This window comes from Rhododendron vialii, chromosome 9a, assembly GCF_030253575.1.
Source record: "Rhododendron vialii isolate Sample 1 chromosome 9a, ASM3025357v1".
NCBI classification, from domain to species: domain Eukaryota; kingdom Viridiplantae; phylum Streptophyta; class Magnoliopsida; order Ericales; family Ericaceae; genus Rhododendron; species Rhododendron vialii.
This window is the reverse complement of record NC_080565.1, coordinates 36425414-36447827: the sequence shown is the minus strand read 5'-3', so window position 1 is coordinate 36447827 and position 22414 is coordinate 36425414. Positions and strand designations below refer to the sequence as shown.

Sequence of the window (22414 nt, the reverse complement as noted above, 5' to 3'; positions counted from 1 at the left end):
TTCGGCCCTGACTAATTTCGGATCAAGGTAGATTATTCTTACCCCTAACTCTAAGTTTATCCTTACTCACTTACTTACTTATCCTAAGTAAAACATATGTTGTTTGATCTTTAAGAAAGAACGTTTTTTTTGAAAGTTAAAACGTTACCATGTGAATCGAAGTATTCGTATTTCAAGGGGTATGAGTTTGCATACATAAATCGATTGTGTTACTTGTGATATATTATAGAGATGGATGATCTTATTAGATTACAATGAATGATTCATGCTTACTTTGTCCTACCGCGGAGTCTTTGCATATAAACGAGACACGAGAACCGAGAAAGTAGAAACATGACACCTAGGGTGTGGATAATGATGAGATGTGTTTTGAAACCGCAATGTGGCCGGACTTGGTAGCCCATTGTGTGTACGGAAACCCGCGATGTGGGCGGACGTGGTAGCCCATCGTGTGGATTGTGAAAACCGCAACGTGGCCGGACTTGATAGCCCGTTGTGTGTATAAAAACTCGTAATGTGGCCGGACTTGGTAGCCCATTGCGTGGATTGTGAAAACCACAATGTGGCCGGACTTGGTAGCCCATTGTAAAGATTGCCAATGCGGCCGGACGTGGTAGCCTCATTGGTAATATGGCTTGGTTATCCGCAGAGATGAGCCAATGCAAGTTTTGTGTGCCAATAGGAACCCGGGACGGCGGAACCATTGTGAGGATACTCGGGAACTCGGAACGGCAGAACTGAGGTTGGGTGTGTTAAACAAATGATTTTGAAAGATGGATTTGTAAGTGAAAATGTTGACAAGGTATACGATGAGTCGCGTAGGAGAAACACGAAAAATCTTGGACACCAACGATAGTTGATTAACGAATGTGGATGTGTCATTGTTAGCTGCGTATATATGTATCATGTGGAAATCGATGTGTTATTATTTCCTGTTGTTTTTAAGTTATGGGTTAGCGGGTATGGGATTGTTCTGCTGAGCTTTTGTAGCTCACGGTGTTGTCTTTTTGGTGGCCCTGACATATTATATCGGTGGCGACGCTGGTATAATGTGTCAGACTTTGTAGATGATCAAGGTGAGCAGTACACCTTGGAGGCCTTTGGAGCTGAAGAGCTGGCTCAGATGGAGGAGCAGGCGGAGCTGTAGTTAGGAACCTTAGTTCCCTTCCCTTATGTAATAAAAGTACTCTCATGAGAGTTTTGTTGTAATAACGAGCCAGACTCCATTTGATTTTATGAATAAAATGTCTTTTTAACGTACCCAAAATTCGGGGCGTTACACACTTTTCTAGTTCTAGGTTATTCGTTCATTTCGCAAGAACTCCATAGAGTTCATAGGGCTTTCCACATTACATTAAATCACTAGGATTCACCCATGGCAAGGCTATTGAAGCCAAAGTCGGTCGTGTACACCACAACCACTTGACCACTATGACTACCAATCTTTTTGGGTATTCTCGTTTGGAAATATTATCAAGTTTTGTTGTGTCATAGTTGAAAACATCTAAATTTGGCTACATAAATATTTAAGTCTTGCTTTGAACGAATCTCAATAATGACACGATTTGTCCTATGCTTCAATGAAGTGTGGATGCACTTTGTACTCTGTGGAACACTTAAGCAATGAAGATATACATAAGAAAAAGGGATTTGAGCACTCAATGAAACTTAGAATATATTTTGCTCTTGGTGCCTCCAACGGTTTTTATAGTGGCATATTTTTTTATCCATTTTTTATGAATGAAACCTAAATATTCTTATAGTTGGATTCAACCATTTTTTAGTAATTTTAAAACCCTAATTATCTATAGAAAATAGGTTTATATCCGATTTAAAATGAGAGATGTGAGCCTTTCACGAAAATGAATTGTTCTTTGACCCACTGACGGTAAAATGGTCACTTATTTTGATGTATAAATTATTTTAAATGCAAACCAATTGGGTTAGAAAGTAAATTCAACAAGCATTTTAACAGTTCAAATCATGCGTAAATCAGAGTTTGGGAATGTCTAGGACAAGCTCGCAAAATTTGGCCTCTTGTACAGCTTTAATGCTCCTTGGGCGCAATTTCGTGCTCCCCGGGCGCAATTCGGTGCGCCCTTGGGGCATACCTTGCTCAACAAACCAAACTTCACGGGCATGTCACGGACACTCCCGAAATCCGATTTGCTCATGGTTAGAACCATTAAAAAGCTTGTTTTAATATACTTTCTAACCAAAGTGGTTTTGATCCAAAATCATTTGTACATCAAATGACAAGACCATTTTACTCTCAATAAATCGAAAAACACATTATTTACATGAAACACTCGTATCCCCCTCATTCTAAATCGGATCAAGACCAATTCTATGATGACAAATAGGACTTTCAAAGTACTAAAAGACGATGGAAATGAAAAATGAAAATAATATAGCTTCATTTATGGAAAATTGGTTGAAAGCAGACCGATTCAAAGATGATGGAACCTCTAAGGCTAAAACACATTTTTGAGCCCTTCTACACATTGTATGTTCTATTCGACACTCACTTCTCTAGTTCTAGGATAATCATTCATTCCGTAAGAACTCCATAGAGTTCATAGGGCTTCACACACTACATCAAAACCAGGATTCGCCCATAGCGTGGCTTTTGAAACCCAAAGTTCGGTCTACACCACAACCACTACGACTACCAATCTTTTTGGCTATTCTCGTTTGGAAATATTTTCAAGTTTTTATTGTGTCGGAGGTTGAAAACATCTAAATTTGGCTCCATAAATATTTAAGTCTTGCTTTGAACAAATTTCAATGATAACATGATTTTTCCTACGCTTCGATAAAGTGTGGATGCACTATGTACTCTGTGCAACACTAAAGCAATGAAGATATACTTAAGAAAAAGGGATTTGAGCACTCAATGAAACTTAGAATGTATTTTACTCTTAGTGCCTCCAACGGTTTGTATAGTGGTATGTCATAGACACTCTCGAAATCCGATTTGCACGTAGTTAGAACCATTAAAAAGCTTGTTAAATATACTTTCTAACCGAAGTGGCTTTGATCCAAAATCATTTATACATAAATGTCATGACCATTTTACCCTCAGTGCAAATGAAGATAATCCTGTAATTAGAACAAATTTGTACTAACTACGGCTAGAGATTGTGTACAAGAAAACCATTCAGCTCATTTGGAAAAGGTGGAATGGAGGAGAAAATTAAATAGAAGGAAAAGAGAAATTAAAGAAAGTGTATTCTTCTTATTTGTAGAAAAAATAAAAAGAAAGAATATTGAATAATTGTGCAAGAGAGAAGATAGAAGGAAGGAAAGCTGAAGGAGGAGTTAATTTCCCTTGCCTTTTTCTCAAACTTTGAAGTCCAACAAGGAAGAGGAAATAGAGTCTTCCACCATGATACAAAATGTTACTATGATAATCATATCACCCTAGAAACGTCTACAAAACCGAGATAGAGCATTCTATTGCAATCTACCAATATTTTGTCAAATCCTCCATTCAGATTTTGCCCTTTTTTTCCAGTCAAGCCACACCCACTGAGATAGAGCATTCTATTGCAATCTACCAATATTTTCCTAGTAAATTGGGAAGACTTGGGGCATAGACAAATGGGAAGAGCTGGGAATAGTTCTGCGCACAAAAGATAATGAGGGAAATCATTACTGAAACATATTAATGTGAAGAGAGTCATCCACAATGATACTACATATTACTAAAACACAGTGATTGCCGTAGAACTACCACTCAGCCCTCTTCAAGGGTTGGAGTTTTTCCAAACCCTTCATTCAGATTTTGTCTTTTCTTTCCCAGTCAAGCGACATCCACCGAGATAGAGGATTCTATTGCAATCTACCAATCGTTTCCTATTAAATTTAGGAGTAGACTACTGTAATTAAATATCATTGCACTATAAATTGCAGTATTGGCACTCCTTTAAGGGAGCAACATTCTTCTTCGTCTTCAATGTTTAGAATGCTAAAGTTGATGACATTGATCTCGTCATCTCTGTTAATTCACATGATCAAGCTACTCAGCTTGGCGTTATTTCTCATCACTGCTACACAAGTAACGTGCAAATTGAGCAACGAAACGGATCGATCGGCATTGCTTTCATTCAAGGAACTTATAGACGAGGATCCGTTTGGCTTGTTAAGTTCCTGGAACAGTTCTCTTGATCTCTGCAAATGGGACGGAGTAACGTGCAGTCGCAAGCATCGGAGAGTAGTTGTTCTGGACTTGAGGGGGAAAAGTCTGAGGGGAACCATGTCACCTTTCTTGGGAAACCTCTCTTTTCTCAGATCCCTTTACCTCCAGGAAAATAGATTCAAAGGAAAAATCCCCCTGGAGCTCAGCCGCTTGTTCAGGCTGCAACTGTTGAATTTCAGTAGCAATTCTCTCCAAGGGGAAATTCCAACCAATTTGTCAAACTCCCTCGGTATAATTTTTTTAGAATTTAATGATCTAGTTGGAAAAATTCCAGCCTCGTTTGGTTCTCTATCCAAGCTCATTGATCTTCGCCTTTTCTCCAACTACCTCATTGGAGAGATTCCACCATCTCTCGGTAACCTCTCTCTCCTCCAAAAGGTTGATTTGGGAATGAATAGTTTGACAGGAACTATTCCACATTCTATCGGCCACCTTGGCAACCTTAAGGCATTCGGCATTGGAGCGAATAAATTGTCAGGTATTGTCCCTCCCCCACTTTATAATATCTCAACTCTCACACAACTAATCATTGTGTATAATCAACTTACCGGCCGTTTACCCCAAGATATTGGCCTCACACTCCCCAACCTGCAAAAGATAGTCGTTGGGTCAAACAAATTTCAAGGACCCTTTCCAATTTCTTTTTCAAATGCATCGAGAATGGAAGAGCTTGATCTATCAACAAGCAACCTTTTCGGGCCTGTTCCCTTTGACCTAGGGAGAAAGATGAAGGATCTACGGAAGCTTAGTCTAGGTGAAAACAATTTAGGTTCAGGGGATGCTAGTGACTTGAGCTTCATCGATTCGTTAACTAACTGTAGCAAGCTACAACGTTTGGGTTTCGATGAAAATGGTTTTGGTGGCGTTTTACCCACAACCATAGTCAATCTCTCAAGTCACCTCAATAGCTTAGCAGCAGGACGAAACCAGCTCGTTGGAAGCATACCTGCGGCAATTTCCAACTTCATCAACTTAGATGCGTTGGGTTTGGAAGAAAACCTTTTTTCAGGTGTCATTCCCTTTGAAATAGGGAAACTTAGAAACCTCGAACTAGTAAGTTTCCATAAAAACAAATTGTCCGGTCCGATCCCAGAAAGCATTGGAAATCTCACTCGAATATTTGGGCTAGACCTTGAGGGGAACAACATCAACGGAACCATTCCTTCAAGTATTGAAAACATCCTGGGCTTGCAAACCTTGGATCTCTCACTTAATTTCTTAACTGGCCCCATACCCAAAACAGTAGGCCTTTTCTCCACTTTAACCTTCATGAACTTGTCTCATAATTCTTTAATGGGTGCCCTGCCACTCGAAATCGGGAAATTGAACAATCTCCAGGATCTAGATGTTTCGGAGAACAAGTTGTCTGGACATATTCCTAGTACTCTGGAAAATTGCTTGAAATTGGAAGCCCTTTTTCTAGAGGGTAACACATTTCAGGGTACTATTCCTCCCTCTTTAAGCTCCTTGAGAGGAATCGAAGTTCTGGATCTTTCACGCAATAACTTGTCCGGCCAAATTCCAGAAGATCTAGCTGCCCTTGTTCTTTTAAAGAATCTGAACTTGTCATTTAACAACTTGTCTGGTGAGGTGCCTTCGCAAGGTGTCTTTGGAAACTTGAGTATGATTTCACTTGTTGGAAATAAAGGGCTTTGTGGAGGCATTGCAGAAATGCGGTTACCTGCTTGCCCAAAGTCCATAAAGAAGGGGAATCACCTTGGCTTCAAAATTATTGTTCCAATTGCTTGCATAATCCCCTGTCTTTCACTGGTGCTACTTTTGGTTGTTTTTCTTAGGAAAAGAAAACAAAAAAACAAATCTCTCACCCTACCAGTCATAGGAGATGATTTCTTGAAGGTTTCATATGATCAGCTCCTTAACGCCACTGGTGGATTCTCTTCATTAAACTTAATTGGAGCTGGAAGTTTTGGCACCGTGTACAAAGGAATTCTCCATGAAGGCGATAAAGCAATTGCAGTCAAGGTCCTCAATCTTGAACAAAGAGGAGCTTCCAAGAGCTTCGTGGCTGAATGTGAAGCTTTGAGGAAAACAAGGCACAAAAATCTTCTAAAGATTATAACAGTGTGTTCAAGTATAAACCATGCAGGTGATGATTTTAAAGCACTGGTTTTTGAGTACATGCCCAATGGAAGTTTGGAGAAGTGGTTGCATCCAGGAGAAGATACACCACAACAAGAATGGAACTTAAGCCTTTCCCAAAGGTTAAATATAGCGATCGATGTTGCATGTGCCCTAGAATACCTTCATCACCGTTGTGAAACTCCAATTGTTCACTGCGATCTAAAGCCAAGCAATGTTCTCATTGATGAAGACATGATTGCCCATGTGGGAGATTTTGGGCTGGCCAAGTTCATCACCATCAATAGTGGTAATAGTGATGGTGGGCAATCAAATTCACTTGCAATCAAAGGTTCGATAGGATATGTTGCGCCAGGTAAGCCGATCACTAATTTTTCTTCTTCTTTCCTTTTTCCCTATTAGACATTTGTATATAGTAGACTACGTTTCTTCAGCTTAGTAGAACTTATGTTTCCTTACCTGTTTAAATGCAGAATATGGAATTGGAGGAAGGAAATCTACAGAAGGAGATGTTTATAGCTATGGGATTTTGTTATTGGAAATGCTAACAGGAAGAAGACCGACCGATGAATTGTTTACAATCAAACAAAGCCTTCATGAATTTTGCAAGGTGGCATTGCCAGAGAGAGTGATGGAGATTGTTGATTCACGCATGCTATTAGATGAACCTACCAAAGCTGGAAACGATGCTCAGAACGAAAGAGTTAGACAAGCCAAAATAAGAGAATGCTCAGTTTCGCTTGTGAGGATTGGAATTGCATGTTCTACAGAATCACCTGGCGAAAGGATGAACATCAAGGACGTGATCATCAGATTAATGACAATAAAGGAAGTATTTCTTGGAGTAGGTATCCATGGCAGGAGACAAATGAGGATGCGACTCACCGGTGAAGGAACGTCTCGAGAATAGGTACTAAGAGTGCCACTGGAGAAATTGACTCAGAGGAGGATGTTTGGAAGGTTTGAAGCACAATCACTTTGTTAGAAAGGCCAAAACCCAAATGTGCAGTCCGGTGTTTTCAAGTAGTCATAATTTTGCATATTTAATTCCATACGCATGGAAGTTCCCACAAATTGTAAGGCATTAAGAATGTGCCAGTAGCATCATCTTTATTGGTTTGGTAACAAATAGTAACATTTTTGAATTGCTCTCACTTGGGAATGGATGTGTTTTTTCGATGGAAATGGTTTTGGTCTCTGCTTTCTAGAAGAAACGTCTATCTTGCTAAATTCTTAGGGCTTCGAAAAAATTGGTTACTAACTTCAACTGATTGTATGCTTGTAGTTCAAATGCTGGTTATGGGATTGAGATTGTCTCATTTAGGCTTATGCAAATAGAATATGTTTTCCTGACAGTTTAGTTATTTTCCACTTTTGGCATGCTTGCAACTTCTACTGACATTCTCTTGGCCTACACCATGCTATCTGGCTCGAAAGATATTTTCACCAGTTCAATCTCGAACGAGTTGTAAAGGTTTTTTCTTGGTCTAACCGTCTAGGTCGTGGTTGTCTCTTTTATATAGTATATGTTTACTTGTTATCAGAATTTTCACTCGCATTATAAATACAAAACAATTGTCCCAATCATTTCCATTTTACTAAAGTAGAATGTCAGAGTTATTCGATATGTTCCGTGTTGACTCATAATCAACAGAAAGTCGTGTTTATATTATACTATGCTCTTTTTTGTTTTGGTCATTTTTGCACCATCTTTTGCAAGTTACAAAATTTACTAGACCCACGTTCCCTTTCTGTATTCGATCTTGTCATGGTTTAGGCCTTGCAGTGAATCATGCTTATGATTCCTCTGACTTCTTTCTTTGAGTTCTATTCTTCAAGTTTCTTTGAATGATGTTTACAAGTGTATGAAAATTACATGTTCATATGTTCTTGAATGAGGAGAGAAAGGACGAGTCTGCCATTCTCCACTGTTTATAATGACTTTTGTTTATAACTGACCCTGGTTTTACTCTAAAGGCAAGGCTAATGATTCTACAAGAGTTTTCCTATCCTTTGGCTTTTGTATTTTAAGTGCCACTTAATGCTCTGTTGGGATGTACCAATAACGTCGAGTAGCTTGTATCGTTGTTTTGGACATTTTGGTAGTTGTATTGTGTCCCAACTCCAAGATCTCTTTACCAAAGTAGAGTTTCGTACTTCAGTCCACTCGAATTTTTCAGGAACTGAAAATTTAGAGGACGATGCCAATGCTTAAATTAGGGCTCAGCGAAAATCTAATTGAACCGCCAAAATTGTTTGATCTGTTAATAGGTTCTCTAGTTTTCGTATAGGTAGAAAGACTTCTTCAGTAGAACCTCCCTCTGGTGTATAGGTTCTCTAGTTTTTGTTTTCGATTTCTAAATCATAGTCTCTCTAGTTTGAACCTTTTTCTGTTACTACAAAGCTAACTAGGCAGCGATGTTTGGACAAACAAGCGGCTGTGGAGAGGAATGATTTCGTTGTTGTATATAGGTTTTTCATCAAGCTGTTTAGCCAGTATTTCGTAATGATTGTAGCTCGGGTACTCATCGCCCCGTAAAAGTGCAACACTCTTGTAATTCTCTTGTCTGTATAAAATATGAAGTTTGCGCTCTATAAAAGGAATCCGAAAAAAAAGGGCGAGTTAATAGAGCTTTCCACCGTGAATACAACCTATGACTTTATCGCCATAGGAAAGTCTACAAAACAAAATGGTTGGCCACCAAATTAACACTCAACCCTCTAAAATTCTTTTTGTCTTTTTTTTCCCTTTCAAGTCACATCCACCAAGACTAATCCCACCCCAACTGTACTGTCAGAGTCTTTTGGAAACAACTTGATTTCGGCCTATTTTGGCCAAATGACTTCTTCTTCTTTTTTTTGTCCTGGTTCAATTTTTTTATTGGATGGATCAGTGAAGACCAGGTCCCACAAGTGACTAATTTTCAAAAGACAGGCCCATCTGGGCATATATCTCATGCTTGGATAGTTGAATCATTCAATCTAACCTCAAAAATCACGAGCTGTGATTCCAAACCCCCAATGGAAGAGTCAAAGAGGTAACGAAATTATCTTTACATCTGGACTCAAGAATTTTTCTGGGTCAAATGCAGTAAAAGATGAAACTAGTAGTAATTTCGGAAAGGTAAATGGGAATATATCTATGTGATTTATTCGGGAATAATGTATATTTCCAACTCACTAAAAACATATGTGAGCATTATAATGCCTATCAAGCAGGAAAATGCAGGTTTCTCACAGTTTTGGGTATTACCAAACCTAGACTAGCCTTCGTCAATAACACTAAAGCAAGTGCAACCACCTATGGCAAGGCCTCCTTAAGTGTTAGGTTAGTTGATCCAGCCCCAGACGCGTTCGTTGACAAAACCGCTGTAGGGCATGGCCCTTCACAATCTGCATTTTCCAGGAGAATGGAAGGTCCAAGTCTTTGGCCATCAATGTGAATTGAGAAAGAGGAGTCCTCTCCTGGAAAATACAGTGTGACATAGAACTGCAAGACTGATGATAGGAGCTGGCTTCCCGCGTAGCTTGATTGTCAGATCTGTAGGAGCTGGCTCCTCGCATAGTTTGATTGTCTGATCTGAATCATGAGACTGGCTCCTTCCTCGTAGGTCTCAAGTTCAAACCTCCAAAATAATATCAACTCTTATGAAGCCAGTCCATATGGCAATTTGCTCCATCTCTAATCGGACCCTCCACTAATGGCCTTTGGGATTGGTCCTCCAGGCATTAGTCGAGGTGCGCGCAAACTGTTCCGGACATCCTGAGTTATAAAAAAAGAAAGTAGGTCGCGGAGTCCACATTTCTCGTGAACCTATATTTGCTAAGAACAAGGGTTAACAATATCTTAATGTCAATGTAGTGCGCTCCTAATCATGGTATATGTATATCAAAAAAGTGTTTGTTACCTCTGTTTTTTCTTGACCTTTGGCCCCTCTCCACTAGCCAGCCATTCTCTTGTCATTCATTTTTGACTTGTACCTAAAAAAGATGACGAAGCAACCCTTTTCACCTGCACCAACACCTACTTAGTCTCTTAGAGAAAGGCAAGAAAAGTCATCAGCAGAAGACCCAAATTTCCTACATATGCTAGCTGGTTCTAACTTTTTAGACTAAAAAAATTGCAGTATCGGCATCCCTTGAAGTCATGTCATCTCTGTTAATTCACAAGATCAAGCTACTCAGCTTGGTGTTAATTTTCAGCGTAGCTACAAAAGTAGCTGGCAGATTAAGCGCCGAAACGGATCAGCAAGCATTGCTTTCCTTCAAGGACCTTATAACCAAGGATCCGCTTGGCTCCTTAAGTTCCTGGAACAATTCACTCCATCTCTGCGAATGGGATGGAGTAACGTGTAGTCGCCAGCATCAGAGAGTAGTGGTTCTGGACTTGAGGGGAAAAAGCCTGAGTGGGATCATATCACCTTTCCTTGGAAACCTCTCCTTCCTGAGATCCATTAACCTCCAAGACAACAAATTTAACGGCAAAATTCCCCGAGACCTCAGCCGTTTGTTCCGGCTGCAGCATCTAAATCTCAGTGGTAATTTCATTCAAGGGGAAATTCCGGCCAATTTGTCAAATTCCCTCCGTGTTGTTGATTTATCGTTTAATGAACTGGTTGGAAAATTGCCGGCATCATTTGTTTCTTTCTCCAATCTCACTTTTATTGGGCTTTACACCAACAATCTCATCGGAGGGATTCCACCATCTCTCGGTAACCTCTCTCTCCTCCGAACAATAAGATTGGGGCGTAATAGTATCACAGGAACTATTCCATATTCCATCGGTCGGCTTCCCAACCTTCAGGTATTCGGCATTGGATTGAATAAATTGTCAGGTACTGTCCCTCCCCCACTTTATAATATCTCAACTCTCACGCAGCTAATCATTCCAGCTAACCAACTTACCGGCAGTTTACCCCATGATATTGGCCTCACTCTCCCCAACCTCCAAAGTATAAGCGTTGCGGAAAACCAATTTTGGGGACCCATTCCAGTTTCTCTTTCTAATGCATCCAGGTTGGAATACCTTGATCTATCGCAAAATAACCTTTCCAGGCCCGTTCTCTTTGACCTAGGGAGAAAAATGAAGGATCTAGTGTGGTTAAATCTGGGTGATAACAATTTAGGCTCCGCGGATGCTAGGGACTTGAGGTTCATCGATTCGTTAACTAACTGCAGCAAGCTACAAAAATTGGCTTTCGCTGGAAATGGTTTTGGTGGTGTTTTACCCACTTCCATAGCCAATCTCTCAAGTCACCTCAATTTGTTAGTAGCAGGACGGAACCAGCTTGTTGGAAACATACCCGCGGGAATTTCTACTTTAGTCAACTTAGCTGCACTTGGTTTGGAAGAAAACCTTTTTTCGGGTGTCATTCCCTTTGAAATAGGGAAGCTTAGAAACCTCGAATTAGTAAGTTTCCATAAAAACAAATTGTCCGGTCCGATCCCAGAAAGCATTGGAAATCTCACTCGAATATTTGGGCTAGACCTTGAGGGGAACAACTTCAATGGAACCATTCCTTCAAGTATTGAAAACATCCTGGGCTTGCAAACCTTGGATCTCTCAAATAATTTCTTAACTGGTCCCATACCCAAAACAGTAGGCCTTTTCTCCACTTTAACCTTCATGAACTTGGCTCATAACGCTTTTATTGGTGTCCTGCCACTCGAAATCGGGAAATTGAACAATCTCCAAGAACTAGATGTTTCGGAGAACAAGTTGTCTGGACATATTCCTAGTACTCTGGGAAGTTGCTTGAAATTGGAAGCCCTTTTTCTAGAGGGCAACACGTTTCAGGGTAGTATTCCTCCCTCTTTTAGCTCCTTGAAAGGAATTGAAAGTCTGGATCTTTCACGCAATAACTTGTCCGGCCAAATTCCAGAAGATCTAGCTGCCCTCGTTGTTTTAAAGAATCTGAACTTGTCCTTTAACAACTTGGCTGGTGAGGTGCCCTCGCAAGGTGTCTTTGGAAACTTGAGTACAATTTCACTTGTTGGGAACAAAGGGCTTTGTGGAGGCATTGCAGAAATGCGATTACCTGCTTGCCCAATGTCCAAGAAGAAGGGGAATCGCTTTGTCTTTAAAATTATTGTTCCATTTGCTTGCGTGATCCTGTGTCTTTCACTGGTGCTATTTTTTGTTGTCCTTCTTAGGAAAAGAAAACAAAAAAACAAATCTCTCGCCCAACCATTCATCGGAGACGATTACTTGAGGGTTTCATACGATCAGCTTGTTAAAGCTACTGGTGGATTCTCTTCATCAAACTTAATTGGAGCTGGAAGTTTTGGCACCGTGTACAAAGGAATTCACCATGAAGGCAAAAAACTGATTGCAGTCAAGGTGCTCAATCTTGAACAAAGAGGAGCTTCCAAGAGCTTCATGGCTGAATGTGAAGCTCTAAGGAACACAAGGCATAAAAATCTTCTTAAGATTATAACAGTGTGTTCAAGTGTAAACCATGCAGGTGATGATTTTAAAGCACTAGTTTTTGAGTACATGCCCAACGGAAGTTTAGAGTTGTGGTTGCATCCAGGGAAAGATACACCACACCAAGAATGGAACTTAAGTCTTTCCCAAAGGCTAAACATAGCAATTGATGTTGCATGTGCCTTAGAATACCTTCATCACCATTGTGAAACTCCAATTGTTCACTGTGATCTAAAGCCAAGCAATGTTCTCATTGATGAAGACATGATTGCCCATGTGGGGGACTTTGGGCTGGCAAAGTTTCTCACCATAAATAGCAGTAAAAATGATGGTGGACAGACAAATTCACTTGCAATCAAAGGCTCTATAGGATATGTTGCCCCAGGTAAGAAGGTCACTAATTTTACTTTTCTTTCTCATTTTTTTCCATTCTGAGATTTGTATCTAGTAGCCTACATTTCTTCAAATTAGTCTGACTTTCGTTTCCTTGCTGTTTGTTTTTGTTTCCTTCCCTATTTAATTTACAGAATATGGAATGGGAGGGAGGACATCGAAAGAAGGAGATGTTTACAGCTACGGGATTCTTTTATTGGAAATGCTGACAGGAAAAAGACCAACACATGAATTCTTTGCAAATGGACAAAGCCTTCGTGAATTTTGTATGTTGGCACTGCCAGAGAGAGTGATGGAGATTGTGGATCTGCACATGCAACTAGAAGAACCTACTAAAGTTGAAAACGATGCTCAAAACGAAAAAGTTAGACAAGCCAAAATAAGAGAAAGCTTAATTTCCCTTGTGAGGATTGGGATTGCATGTTCTGCAGAATCCCCTGGCCAGAGGATGAACGTCAAGGACGTGATCATAGGATTAACGACAATAAAGGAAGTATTAGTTGGAGTAGATATCCATGCCGGAAGACAACTGAGGATGCGACTCAGTGGTGAAGGAACTTCTCAAGAATAGCTACTAAGAGTACCCCGGGAGGAATTGACAATGCGGAAGATGCTTCGAACATCGAAGTGCAATCATTTAGTTAGAAAGGCCAAAACCCAAATGTGCAGGCTGGTTTGTTTATCGTATGTAAGTTGGGAAGAATAAAAGAAGAAGAAGGTGAAAGTGCTGTCCTGTATGTAATTTTGGGTCTTCAAGTACTCATAGTTGTGTGAATTTAATATCATATGTATGTAAAACATATCAAATCATGAGGAACTTTATTGGTTTGGTAGGAAATGTAACATTTAGGAACTTTATTGGTTTCGAATTTTTCTAGCACTCATATGCTGGGGCATGAACGAGAGAGATCACCAACAAATATCCAAATTCGAATTAACAGCTAGGGGATTTTGCTATTGAAATGCTAGACATGAAAAAAAAAAAAAAAAAAAAAAAGACCGACAGACGAATCGTTTACAATTGGACAAAACCTTTCATTAATTCTGTATGTTAGCATTGCCAGAGAGAGTGATGGAGATCGTTGACTCGCGCATGCTATTAGAAGAACCTGGTTGAAACTCAAAATGATGCTCAAAACGAAAGAATCGGAATTTTTTCAGAATTTTTGTCTCGGACGAACTTAAACCCTAAATTCATCAAAGCAGAAATCCAACAAGGTCTGCAGTTTAAAGAACTCACATTTCAGAAGAAGTGTTTGAATCGCTTCCTTTTTTGGCAATCTTCTTGTCGCGCCTCTGCCACGGTGAAATCATACTAGAGGAAATCAAGGGGACATTTTTGAAAGGAAAAACACAGTGTAGACTTACAACTATGTACATACTCCCTCCGTCCCAAATTGGATGTCAATTTTTGATATCTGTGCCAATTTCAATTACTTATATCTTTCAATATGGATTTCAAAATATATATAATATGGATCTTGTTTGATAGTTCTTGATTAGTTCTATTATACAAAATTTTCAAACTCATGAAAAATATTATAGATTGAAAGATATAAGCGATGAAAAATGACACGAGTTTTGGTTACCTTTTTTTTGACGTTTTGGATTATAATCAAAATGTATTTTTTATTTAAGAGGAGAGTTCGAAAAATACAAGCAAAATGCATTCTGCTACCGGAGTATTGTTTGGGAGATGAATGAGAAAATAATTTATGGATTGATTTTTTATAATATTGCCCTTAGTTCTTATTACTATTACATTAAAAGATGTTTGAGTAATACTTTTATCCAAAGAGATTATTTAAAGTTATATTGTTAAATATTTTTTTGGGTATTGCACTTAACAAATACATGGATCCCATAATTGAAACTTTGAAAAAGGAGGGGGAAAAATCATACTCCCTCCGTCCCCTTTTTTTGTCCAGTATTCCCTTAATAAATGTCCATTTTGTAAAGTTAGGGGGGTAAAAGTTGGTGTATTGTCTATTTTGTCCCTAAAAGTAGATTTTATTTTGAAAAGTTAGGGAGTAAAAGTGTAATGATGATGGGTAAGTAGAAAAAGTGAAGAAAAAAATTGATGTGAAAGGTGTAATGATAATGTCTTTTTAATAAGTTGGAGTTACGAAGTAGGACACTTAAAAAGGGACGGAGGGAGTATATTTTTATTATGGAGTATCCCCGTCGAAGGCGTTACTTTTTTCCCTTTTTCTCTAGAATATCTTCGAATTACAGTGCAAATGAACTACACACAATTTATGTTCAACTATATTACTGCAAATTGAATCCACAACATCACTTTCTAACGAATAATCACGTTCATCATCATCCGCTTGATACATCTATGAATTCGTATAGGCGACACACAAAAATTACAGCACACCACGTACAAGGGGAGGCAATGATATACGTGCCTCCCGAGACCTACCATACAAGAGAGAGTGCGTTACAATGGCGCGTTTAAGCCCAAAACTCAGTGATGTGCTGGCGTTGGTGGTTTGCACTGATAGCATTTGGCAAAGAGCCCGAAGGTGTCAACTTGTTTGATGAAGTTCGTCATGCTGGCCCACCCTCCGAATCCGAATCCAACGACAAATACCCACACCGCAACAAATGCGTTCACCATGTACATTGCGGTCCAGCTCGGGAGGAAGAACGGCGGTTTCTCTGCTGCATTCTGCATGAAAGAGGTTGAAAAGGATTACAAGGATTGGAGGGGAAAAAAAAAATAGGAACACATGAAATTCGGGTTGAAGGGAATCGAAGCTGTTACATTTCGAGCATTACTCCCTAACCAACTGAAGTCGGCCCTGTTTGGTATCAATCTTAGCATTCTGTTTAACGTTGCTACTTTCCCAAATACACAAAACTTTCTTGATCGACTGTCTCCGAAAACTGTTCTCGCGAAATTTTCTGTGTTTTTCCATATTGGAAGCAGAAAACAACCTGATGTTATCGATTACGAAGTGCTTCTCACTAGCCAACCAAAGTTTGGCATTATTTTTTTTTTTTTTTTTTTTTTTTTCTGTCAACAAAGTTTGGCACGTTTGGCATTCCGAAAAATGTAGAAAACTTATTCGACAAAGTGTTTCCTAAAATGTTTTCGGACACAGCTTTTGTGCTATCTCGCAAAATGAAATCCTTAAATGAAAAAGAAAAACTAAACCAAAGATGACAACTTTTCAAAAAAAAAAGATGGTAACCTGGGGTTTCTCAACTTTTTGCTATTTGTCTACAGGAAAACTTGAAAATAAAAATAAAAAATAAAAAAGATCCCAAACAGTCAAGTTTACTACTTCAAATCAAGATGTAGACGACTAATACATTAAGTCTAGGATCACCACACCATTTCCACCGCTCTTTTTTTGTACTTTTTGCAGGGCCCAGAGTGCGGCCCACATGAAGGGGTGGAAATGGTGCAGTGACCGTAGCACTTCTGCGACTAATAATAATCCAGAACTGAGAACTCAGTAGGGTAGACTCTGGTGGGTCAGATGGCCACACCAATCATTTCACTGTGATTACTGATTCGTACAATGAGCAGGCTGCGTATAACAACTGAGTGACAAGGAGATGCCACCAAACTCATCAATCATCTTATCTTCTAAACTTTTCAAATCCCAACCACTAAAATCCTCTAGGAAGGAAAAGTTACTTCTGAACTTAGATACTGTACTAAATGCTATGCTACACCAGTCACCAGCCTTGCCTATGCATCATCTCACAATGATATAGCTTTCTTATTTTCACCAACATTAACATTTCCTGTGGTTTTGGATCAGTGGCGGAGCTAGGAATCAAAGTCAGAAGGGGCCGAGGTATGAACGAAATCTTGGATCAATGATTCTCAAGACAAAATCCAGACACGGAGTTAAATACAAAAAGCTACACAAACCTTATCTATCCATCATCTCTCAATTATATGGCTTTCTTATTTTACTAAAAGTACCATTCCTCATGGTTTTGGATGTGCATTTGGAAATTAGAACGACCCTTTTGATAAATGAAGCAATACTTGTAAGAACAATGGCTTCCGAAATTTACAAACCAAACCGAGCCTTGCTTACCATTCACTTGGGTAATCTTTTCTTGTCACTCCGCATTCCATCACGTGTTTTATACGCGCGGTCAAATTTAACGACGCCGTATCATTTTCGACCATGTATCATGTCAATTTAGGTTTTCTCAACATCATTTTTTGTTAACACGAATCTTATTGTCCGTCCTTATGATTGCATCTACTGGTTCTCGTTGTATCCGACCAAAGCACATCAGATCTGTTTTCTCACAACTTACAATAGGTCAAACATGATTGAACAACAGAGACTACAAACTCATGTTAGCTCTGCAGGGTCTGAAATATCAATCATAATCACCACAAAACTTCTCATGGGTTATGTTTAGCCTTTAGAACAGAGAGCAAAAATTATTGAAACGGAGGGGTGATCGTACAATGCCAGCAGAGGAGTAGGTACGAAAATGAAGATGAGAGGTGGGGAAAGAATGGAAACAGTTACCCGTCTAGCCGAGGCCGTTCTGTAAGTGAGCATATGAGCGAGAGCGGGGATGATGTAGACGGTGAAGCTGACTAGAAGTGCCCCCACGGCAGAGTTAATAGGCCCAAAGAAGGGGAAAATGATGGCCAGGAACCATATTGGTATCACCACCGGTAGCCGTACGAGTGCCCTTAAACATATGCTCTTTGTGTCATGTACCCCAACCACTTTCTCCCACACAAAGTAGAGTGGTGTGCAAGCAAATCCAAATGTAATAAACTGTAAAATACAAAGCTCCAAATTGGTTGGTCGTGGGAATTCACCGATTTTATAGGTTAAGCTGTTACGGCTTTGTTTGAAACTTGTGAAAAGGAAAAATTAAAGAATGTGGTTATTTTTCTCTTGGTGTTTCGTAAAGGAAAAAATAAGGGAAGTTTTGAGAATGACAGTACGTTTCTCTTGTTTGATTCATAAAAGATGAATCGACGAGCAGAATCGTTCGGTTTGGCAAAAAAAAAGAAAGGAAATTTGAAGAGGAAACTAATTTTCTTTTGTTTGGTTTAAGACACGTAAACAAAAGGGAGGGAAAAAAAAAACCAATTTAACTTAACAAAGAAAATGGGGAAAGAACAGAGAGAAGAAAAAGAAAGGAAGTATACTCAACAATGGATAATACTTTCCCATTCTTTTCTCTTTCTTTCACTAGGTTCCAAACAAACCTAAGAAAGTGGAGGAGGAAAATCACTTTTGGATTTCTTTCTTTTATCTCCCACACTAGGAAACCAAACAAACAAAGAAAAATTCAAATTTTGAATTTGGTTTCTGTTTCTTTCGCAAGTTCCAACCACACCCAAAACGCAAGTAGTAAAGTTCGTTGATGCGGGATAAAGGGAGGACCTGGTGAATAAGCATTAGGATGACGGCGGCATCGCGGAAGCCGGTCCGTGGAAGGAGAGAAAAAGCATTGGAATGGTTGAGGAGCTGGTCACCAAATGCCCAATACACCGCGGAAGCCGACGGAATCGTCAAGGTGAATACGTAGAATGTGGCAAACAGATATATGTACTTGAATTTCTGGGGCTTCCACATTGCATGCATGATTTCCCTGCACACATTAAAGTCCCCTCATCATTCCTCGTAACAAACTTTAACTTCGAAAATTCACCCCTCATTGAGCAATATTCGCCTCAGAAGTTTAGTAAGGACCAGAGAGTTTTAAATTGCAGTACCAAGAAATATATCGGTATCGGTGATACGGCCATATATCGGGCGATATCGTACGGAAATCCCATTACATTATGGCCAATACGATACGTGACGGCCTTTTTTCAAAGGTCTGCTAGGGACGTTCTTGTTTGACAGTATCAAAGATGCAAAAGCAGTATTTCCACTTTAGTGGTTCAGCACAAGGGGAACAACTTCGTACAATCTCAACTGATCGTAATTATCGGAAACTTCCTTTTGCTGTATCCGCTCGGCAGTCAAAAAGTCACTTTTGGAAACAAAGACTTCTGGTTGCCCAAAGATTATTTTTACATCATTTGGCCTTGTAAATCAAAAAGTCAACTTAAATTTAGTCTCTCGACCTCCGAATAAAGAAGCAAAGAAATGATAAAGAACAAAGAAAGAGGAAGGAATATTGTACTTGCAGGTTTCCCTATTTGCAGAAGTGTGAGTAGACAAATTGGAGGAAAAAGCTAGCAGTAACTTTTAATGTAAAAATCAAGAATCACTTACACAGTGACGGCATGCCCGCCGAAAGTGTAGAGTATATTGGTGGCCCCTGTGAAATAGAGCACCAGTTTCGTTGGCCCGGAATGAGTCACTCCTTCGACCTACGAAAACGAAACAGAGAAATGATAACAAAAAAACAGACAAGCAGAACTACTGTTGTTGTCGTGTGATGCCGCCGGTGAAGGAATATTCGAAGGATCGGGGCAATCGGTTTAGGTTACCTGACCGTGAATGAAGGATGCGATGGTTAGGTACCAGGCAGTGTAGGTGGTCATGCCGAGACCCAGGAAAGACCAAATCCTGTAGTTGTGAAACGAAGGTATGAACACGGTTGTAGCGCAGCAAGCCCCGAATATGTACGTCCATGTCCTCTTGTCCAGTTTGTCATTTATGTAGTATATGTTACTGTAATCAAACGCGAAAAGAACAACGCCGAATCCAGAAACAAGATCGATTAAACAGTATCCAACGACTAATTTCCATTCAATTTGAATAACTAGGGTAATACCTAAGTACTGTGTGCGAAAAAATTTAAGAGAAGCCTAACCTTGCACAAGCAATGAGCTGTATGACAGACCCGAAGAGAAGGAAAGTGCAGTTGAAGGCTAATCCCACGGCTTTCCAGTATGGACCCAACAACCCATCTAGAACTTCAAACCACTGCATAGATACACTCATGTTCATAATCTGTTAATGGGGTTCGATTCAAAGCCGAGCCGAGCATAATCTGTTCACGGGGTTCCACACAAGCTGTTTTTGAGCAGCTCAAGACTCGGTTCGTTTAGTATAGGAGCCAAGCTCGAACATAATTTTTCGCGAGCATAAGTTTTGGCTTGTTTAGTAAACGAGCCGAGTTCAAGCAACTCGTGTGGATAAGCTCGGCCCATATACAAAGACTTGTCTGGTACAGTAGTACTCACACCAATCTCGAGTTCTCAAATACTAACTGAGCTCGAGCCCGAGGCGAGCTCACCGAATTTTAAAGGAGCCAAGCTCGAACACACTAAAGCTCAGCTCGGCTCCCTGGTCGCAAAACTGCATGTCATCGTAATCCGGATCCAATTCCAGACACCACTCACAACAATTCACTTGTGTCTACACATATGCATACACATATAGATAGAGAGGGGTTGGAACCTGTATGACATGGTTTTTGAAGCTGAAATTCTCTCTCTCCTTTCGGGTACGGTACTCGACGTAAAGAACACTGATGAGATAAGCAGTCCAGCTTCCCATGAGGCCATAGAAAACTTGGAAAAGGACCCCTGAGAGCATACCCAGTTGGGAGAAGGAGTAGGGCAATGTGAGCAGAACTTGTGCTACCTGTAAGAATTTGAAAGAAAGAAAAAAAAAACCAACAAATTATGCTATGTTCATTCCCAGATTACTCATCAATTCAAGGGTGTACTTAGTGGGGGCATAATGGGAATTACCTGGTTTGATGCACAGCTGAACCAGGCATCATAAACAGACCCACCATGCCAAAGAATGCTTTTGAAGCTAGACATTGACTGATCTACCCTTTCTTCTCCTCTCTGCTCATCTGGTTCAGTCTCATTCGCTCCCAACGAGACTATTGCAGATTCACCTTGTTTCTGGGGCACCATTGCTTCTTCACTTCTCCAGATATCTGGAAACAACTCAAAAGGAAATTAAAAAAACAAACCCATAAACCAAAAACAAGATTGAAAACAAACCCAGAATTTGAAAAGTTAATTAGAACTTTTGATGGGCCTCTTTTTCTTGGGTGCTGGTGTGAAGTGTTGAAAATGTGTCTTTATGAATTGACAAGCTCTTTAAAGAAAGAATCAGTGATAAGATTTTCACCTTTTTTCTTGATACAGTTGACTGGCAATAGGGCTAGAAGCAGGGGTTTAATGCATATTTAACCTCAAGCAATAATAAATGTACAATTATTATTGCAAAATCTCTCTCTCCCTCAAAATCTTTCTCCAGCTGTAGATGTTATTTTGTCCATGGAAATAATGGGAGTTTTAGTAAACCAAGAAAGAAACCTTCAGTACTCTTGTGGGGAAATAGTAGAACCCGTACCAATAATCTCTCTCTCTCTCTCTCTCTCTCTCTCTCTCTTGAAGAAGCCTTAATGAGGTTTTCTGTTTGGTTGAGTAAATGAGATACAGTAATGGAAATTATGGGAATTCACAAACCGAGGAACCTACAGGCTTTATATGGGAAAACGGAAAGCTTCAAAGGTTTGCCATAAAAGTGCCCTAAGAGCAAGTTTGCTTGTTTCAGACACTATGCAGACCGAAAAGCCTCTCTCGCAGATGGGATCAGTTCTCGAAAAGGACCTCCTCAATCAGTTTATGCTAGCACCTACTTTTGCAGGGAAAAAAGGCGCTCTCTCTCTCTCTCTCTCTGATCCTCCTCTGTTTCTCTCAAGTCTCAAGTAGTATCTCTCTCTCTCTCTCTCTCTCTCTCTCTCTCTCCCTGGGAGATCCAAGCTTGTTTCACAGAACTCTGTTTTTAAAGTTGTTTTCCCTTCTTTTCAAAAAAATTAAAATAAAAATTGTTTTCCCTTTCCTTTTTCTCCTCTCTGTTTTTACTTTCTATGGGTGCTTTAAATACAGAGTCAGGGTAAATTCTGGGAGTAGAAGAATAAGTAGGTATGAACCTAAAGTCACACAATGCACGAGCGTGATAGTAAACGAAAACAGAAGCAAGAGCATGGAATCGTCTTTCAAAGACCTCTCAATTTACTGTTCACGAGAGAGAAGTGAGAGCGCAAGCATCGTGCGAGGATTAGATGTGCTCCTGCCCCGTTCGGTGTGCTATTATTAACTCTGTTCATCTGACTGATGGGAATTGCAATTTCATAACAGAGCTTTCCATTGAGGGTATAGTGCAGTTTTATTCATTGTCAAATCCATAATTTGGCTATTGCTCACCAAATAGGAGCTCAATTGGTTAAGGTGGTTTTGGATAAAAAATAAAAGTTAAAGTTGATTTATTTTTGTCTTTATTCAAAAAGAATTTGCATTTGTTAGTTTTGCACTGTGAATTATTAATTCGTCTCGGTGAGAAAAATCAAAAAAGTATAAA

The 22414-nt window shown here is 39.7% G+C and overlaps 3 protein-coding genes and 1 long non-coding RNA gene across 5 annotated transcripts; 2 read left to right on the top strand and 2 right to left on the bottom strand.

The window, feature by feature from the left end:
- The first annotated feature begins 3631 nt into the window (after nt 1–3631).
- Nucleotides 3632–7264, top strand: LOC131300122 (probable LRR receptor-like serine/threonine-protein kinase At3g47570). Its single transcript, XM_058325816.1, has 2 exons — nt 3632–6656; nt 6775–7264. Exons 1-2 carry the CDS (start codon nt 3959–3961, stop codon nt 7209–7211), a joined length of 3135 nt encoding a protein of 1044 aa, XP_058181799.1. The 5' UTR covers nt 3632–3958; the 3' UTR covers nt 7212–7264.
- A 2062-nt stretch (nt 7265–9326) lies between these two features.
- Nucleotides 9327–14497, bottom strand: LOC131300209 (uncharacterized). Its single transcript, XR_009190893.1, has 3 exons — nt 14149–14497; nt 10210–10275; nt 9327–10124 (listed from the first exon to the last, which is right to left on the bottom strand). It is a non-coding gene; the product is annotated as an uncharacterized LOC131300209 (long non-coding RNA).
- On the top strand, nt 10305–13987 carry LOC131300130 (probable LRR receptor-like serine/threonine-protein kinase At3g47570). Its single transcript, XM_058325826.1, has 2 exons — nt 10305–13113; nt 13256–13987. The coding sequence occupies exons 1-2, from the start codon at nt 10449–10451 to the stop codon at nt 13690–13692; spliced, it is 3102 nt and encodes a 1033-aa protein (XP_058181809.1). The 5' UTR covers nt 10305–10448; the 3' UTR covers nt 13693–13987.
- An 873-nt stretch (nt 14498–15370) lies between the features above and the next one.
- On the bottom strand, nt 15371–22187 carry LOC131300156 (auxin transporter-like protein 4). 2 transcript variants are annotated; one of them, XM_058325867.1, is made up of 9 exons: nt 21179–22187; nt 20785–20981; nt 20489–20674; nt 19899–20011; nt 19573–19756; nt 19355–19452; nt 18515–18722; nt 17639–17896; nt 15371–15798 (listed from the first exon to the last, which is right to left on the bottom strand). In XM_058325867.1, the coding sequence occupies exons 2-9, from the start codon at nt 20956–20958 to the stop codon at nt 15595–15597; spliced, it is 1425 nt and encodes a 474-aa protein (XP_058181850.1). In that variant the 5' UTR covers nt 20959–20981; nt 21179–22187; the 3' UTR covers nt 15371–15594. The 2 variants fall into 2 exon arrangements, with proteins under 2 accessions (XP_058181850.1, XP_058181851.1); XM_058325868.1 differs by lacking the exon at nt 21179–22187 and adding an exon at nt 21049–21128.
- Between the last annotated feature and the right edge of the window lie 227 nt (nt 22188–22414).

Excerpts from the sequence above, each read along its gene's own strand:
- LOC131300122 (XM_058325816.1), top strand. The coding sequence starts at position 3,959 with ATGTTTAGAATGCTAAAGTTGATGACATTGATCTCGTCATCTCTGTTA. Across the intron at positions 6,657-6,774 it reads GATAGGATATGTTGCGCCAG|AATATGGAATTGGAGGAAGG; the intron begins GTAAGCCGATCA and ends GTTTAAATGCAG.
- LOC131300130 (XM_058325826.1), top strand. The coding sequence starts at position 10,449 with ATGTCATCTCTGTTAATTCACAAGATCAAGCTACTCAGCTTGGTGTTA. Across the intron at positions 13,114-13,255 it reads TATAGGATATGTTGCCCCAG|AATATGGAATGGGAGGGAGG; the intron begins GTAAGAAGGTCA and ends TTTAATTTACAG.
- LOC131300156 (XM_058325867.1), bottom strand. The coding sequence starts at position 20,958 with ATGGTGCCCCAGAAACAAGGTGAATCTGCAATAGTCTCGTTGGGAGCG. Across the intron at positions 20,675-20,784 it reads TCAGCTGTGCATCAAACCAG|GTAGCACAAGTTCTGCTCAC; the intron begins GTAATTCCCATT and ends AAATTCTTACAG. Across the intron at positions 18,723-19,354 it reads GGCGGGCATGCCGTCACTGT|GGAAATCATGCATGCAATGT; the intron begins GTAAGTGATTCT and ends TAATGTGTGCAG.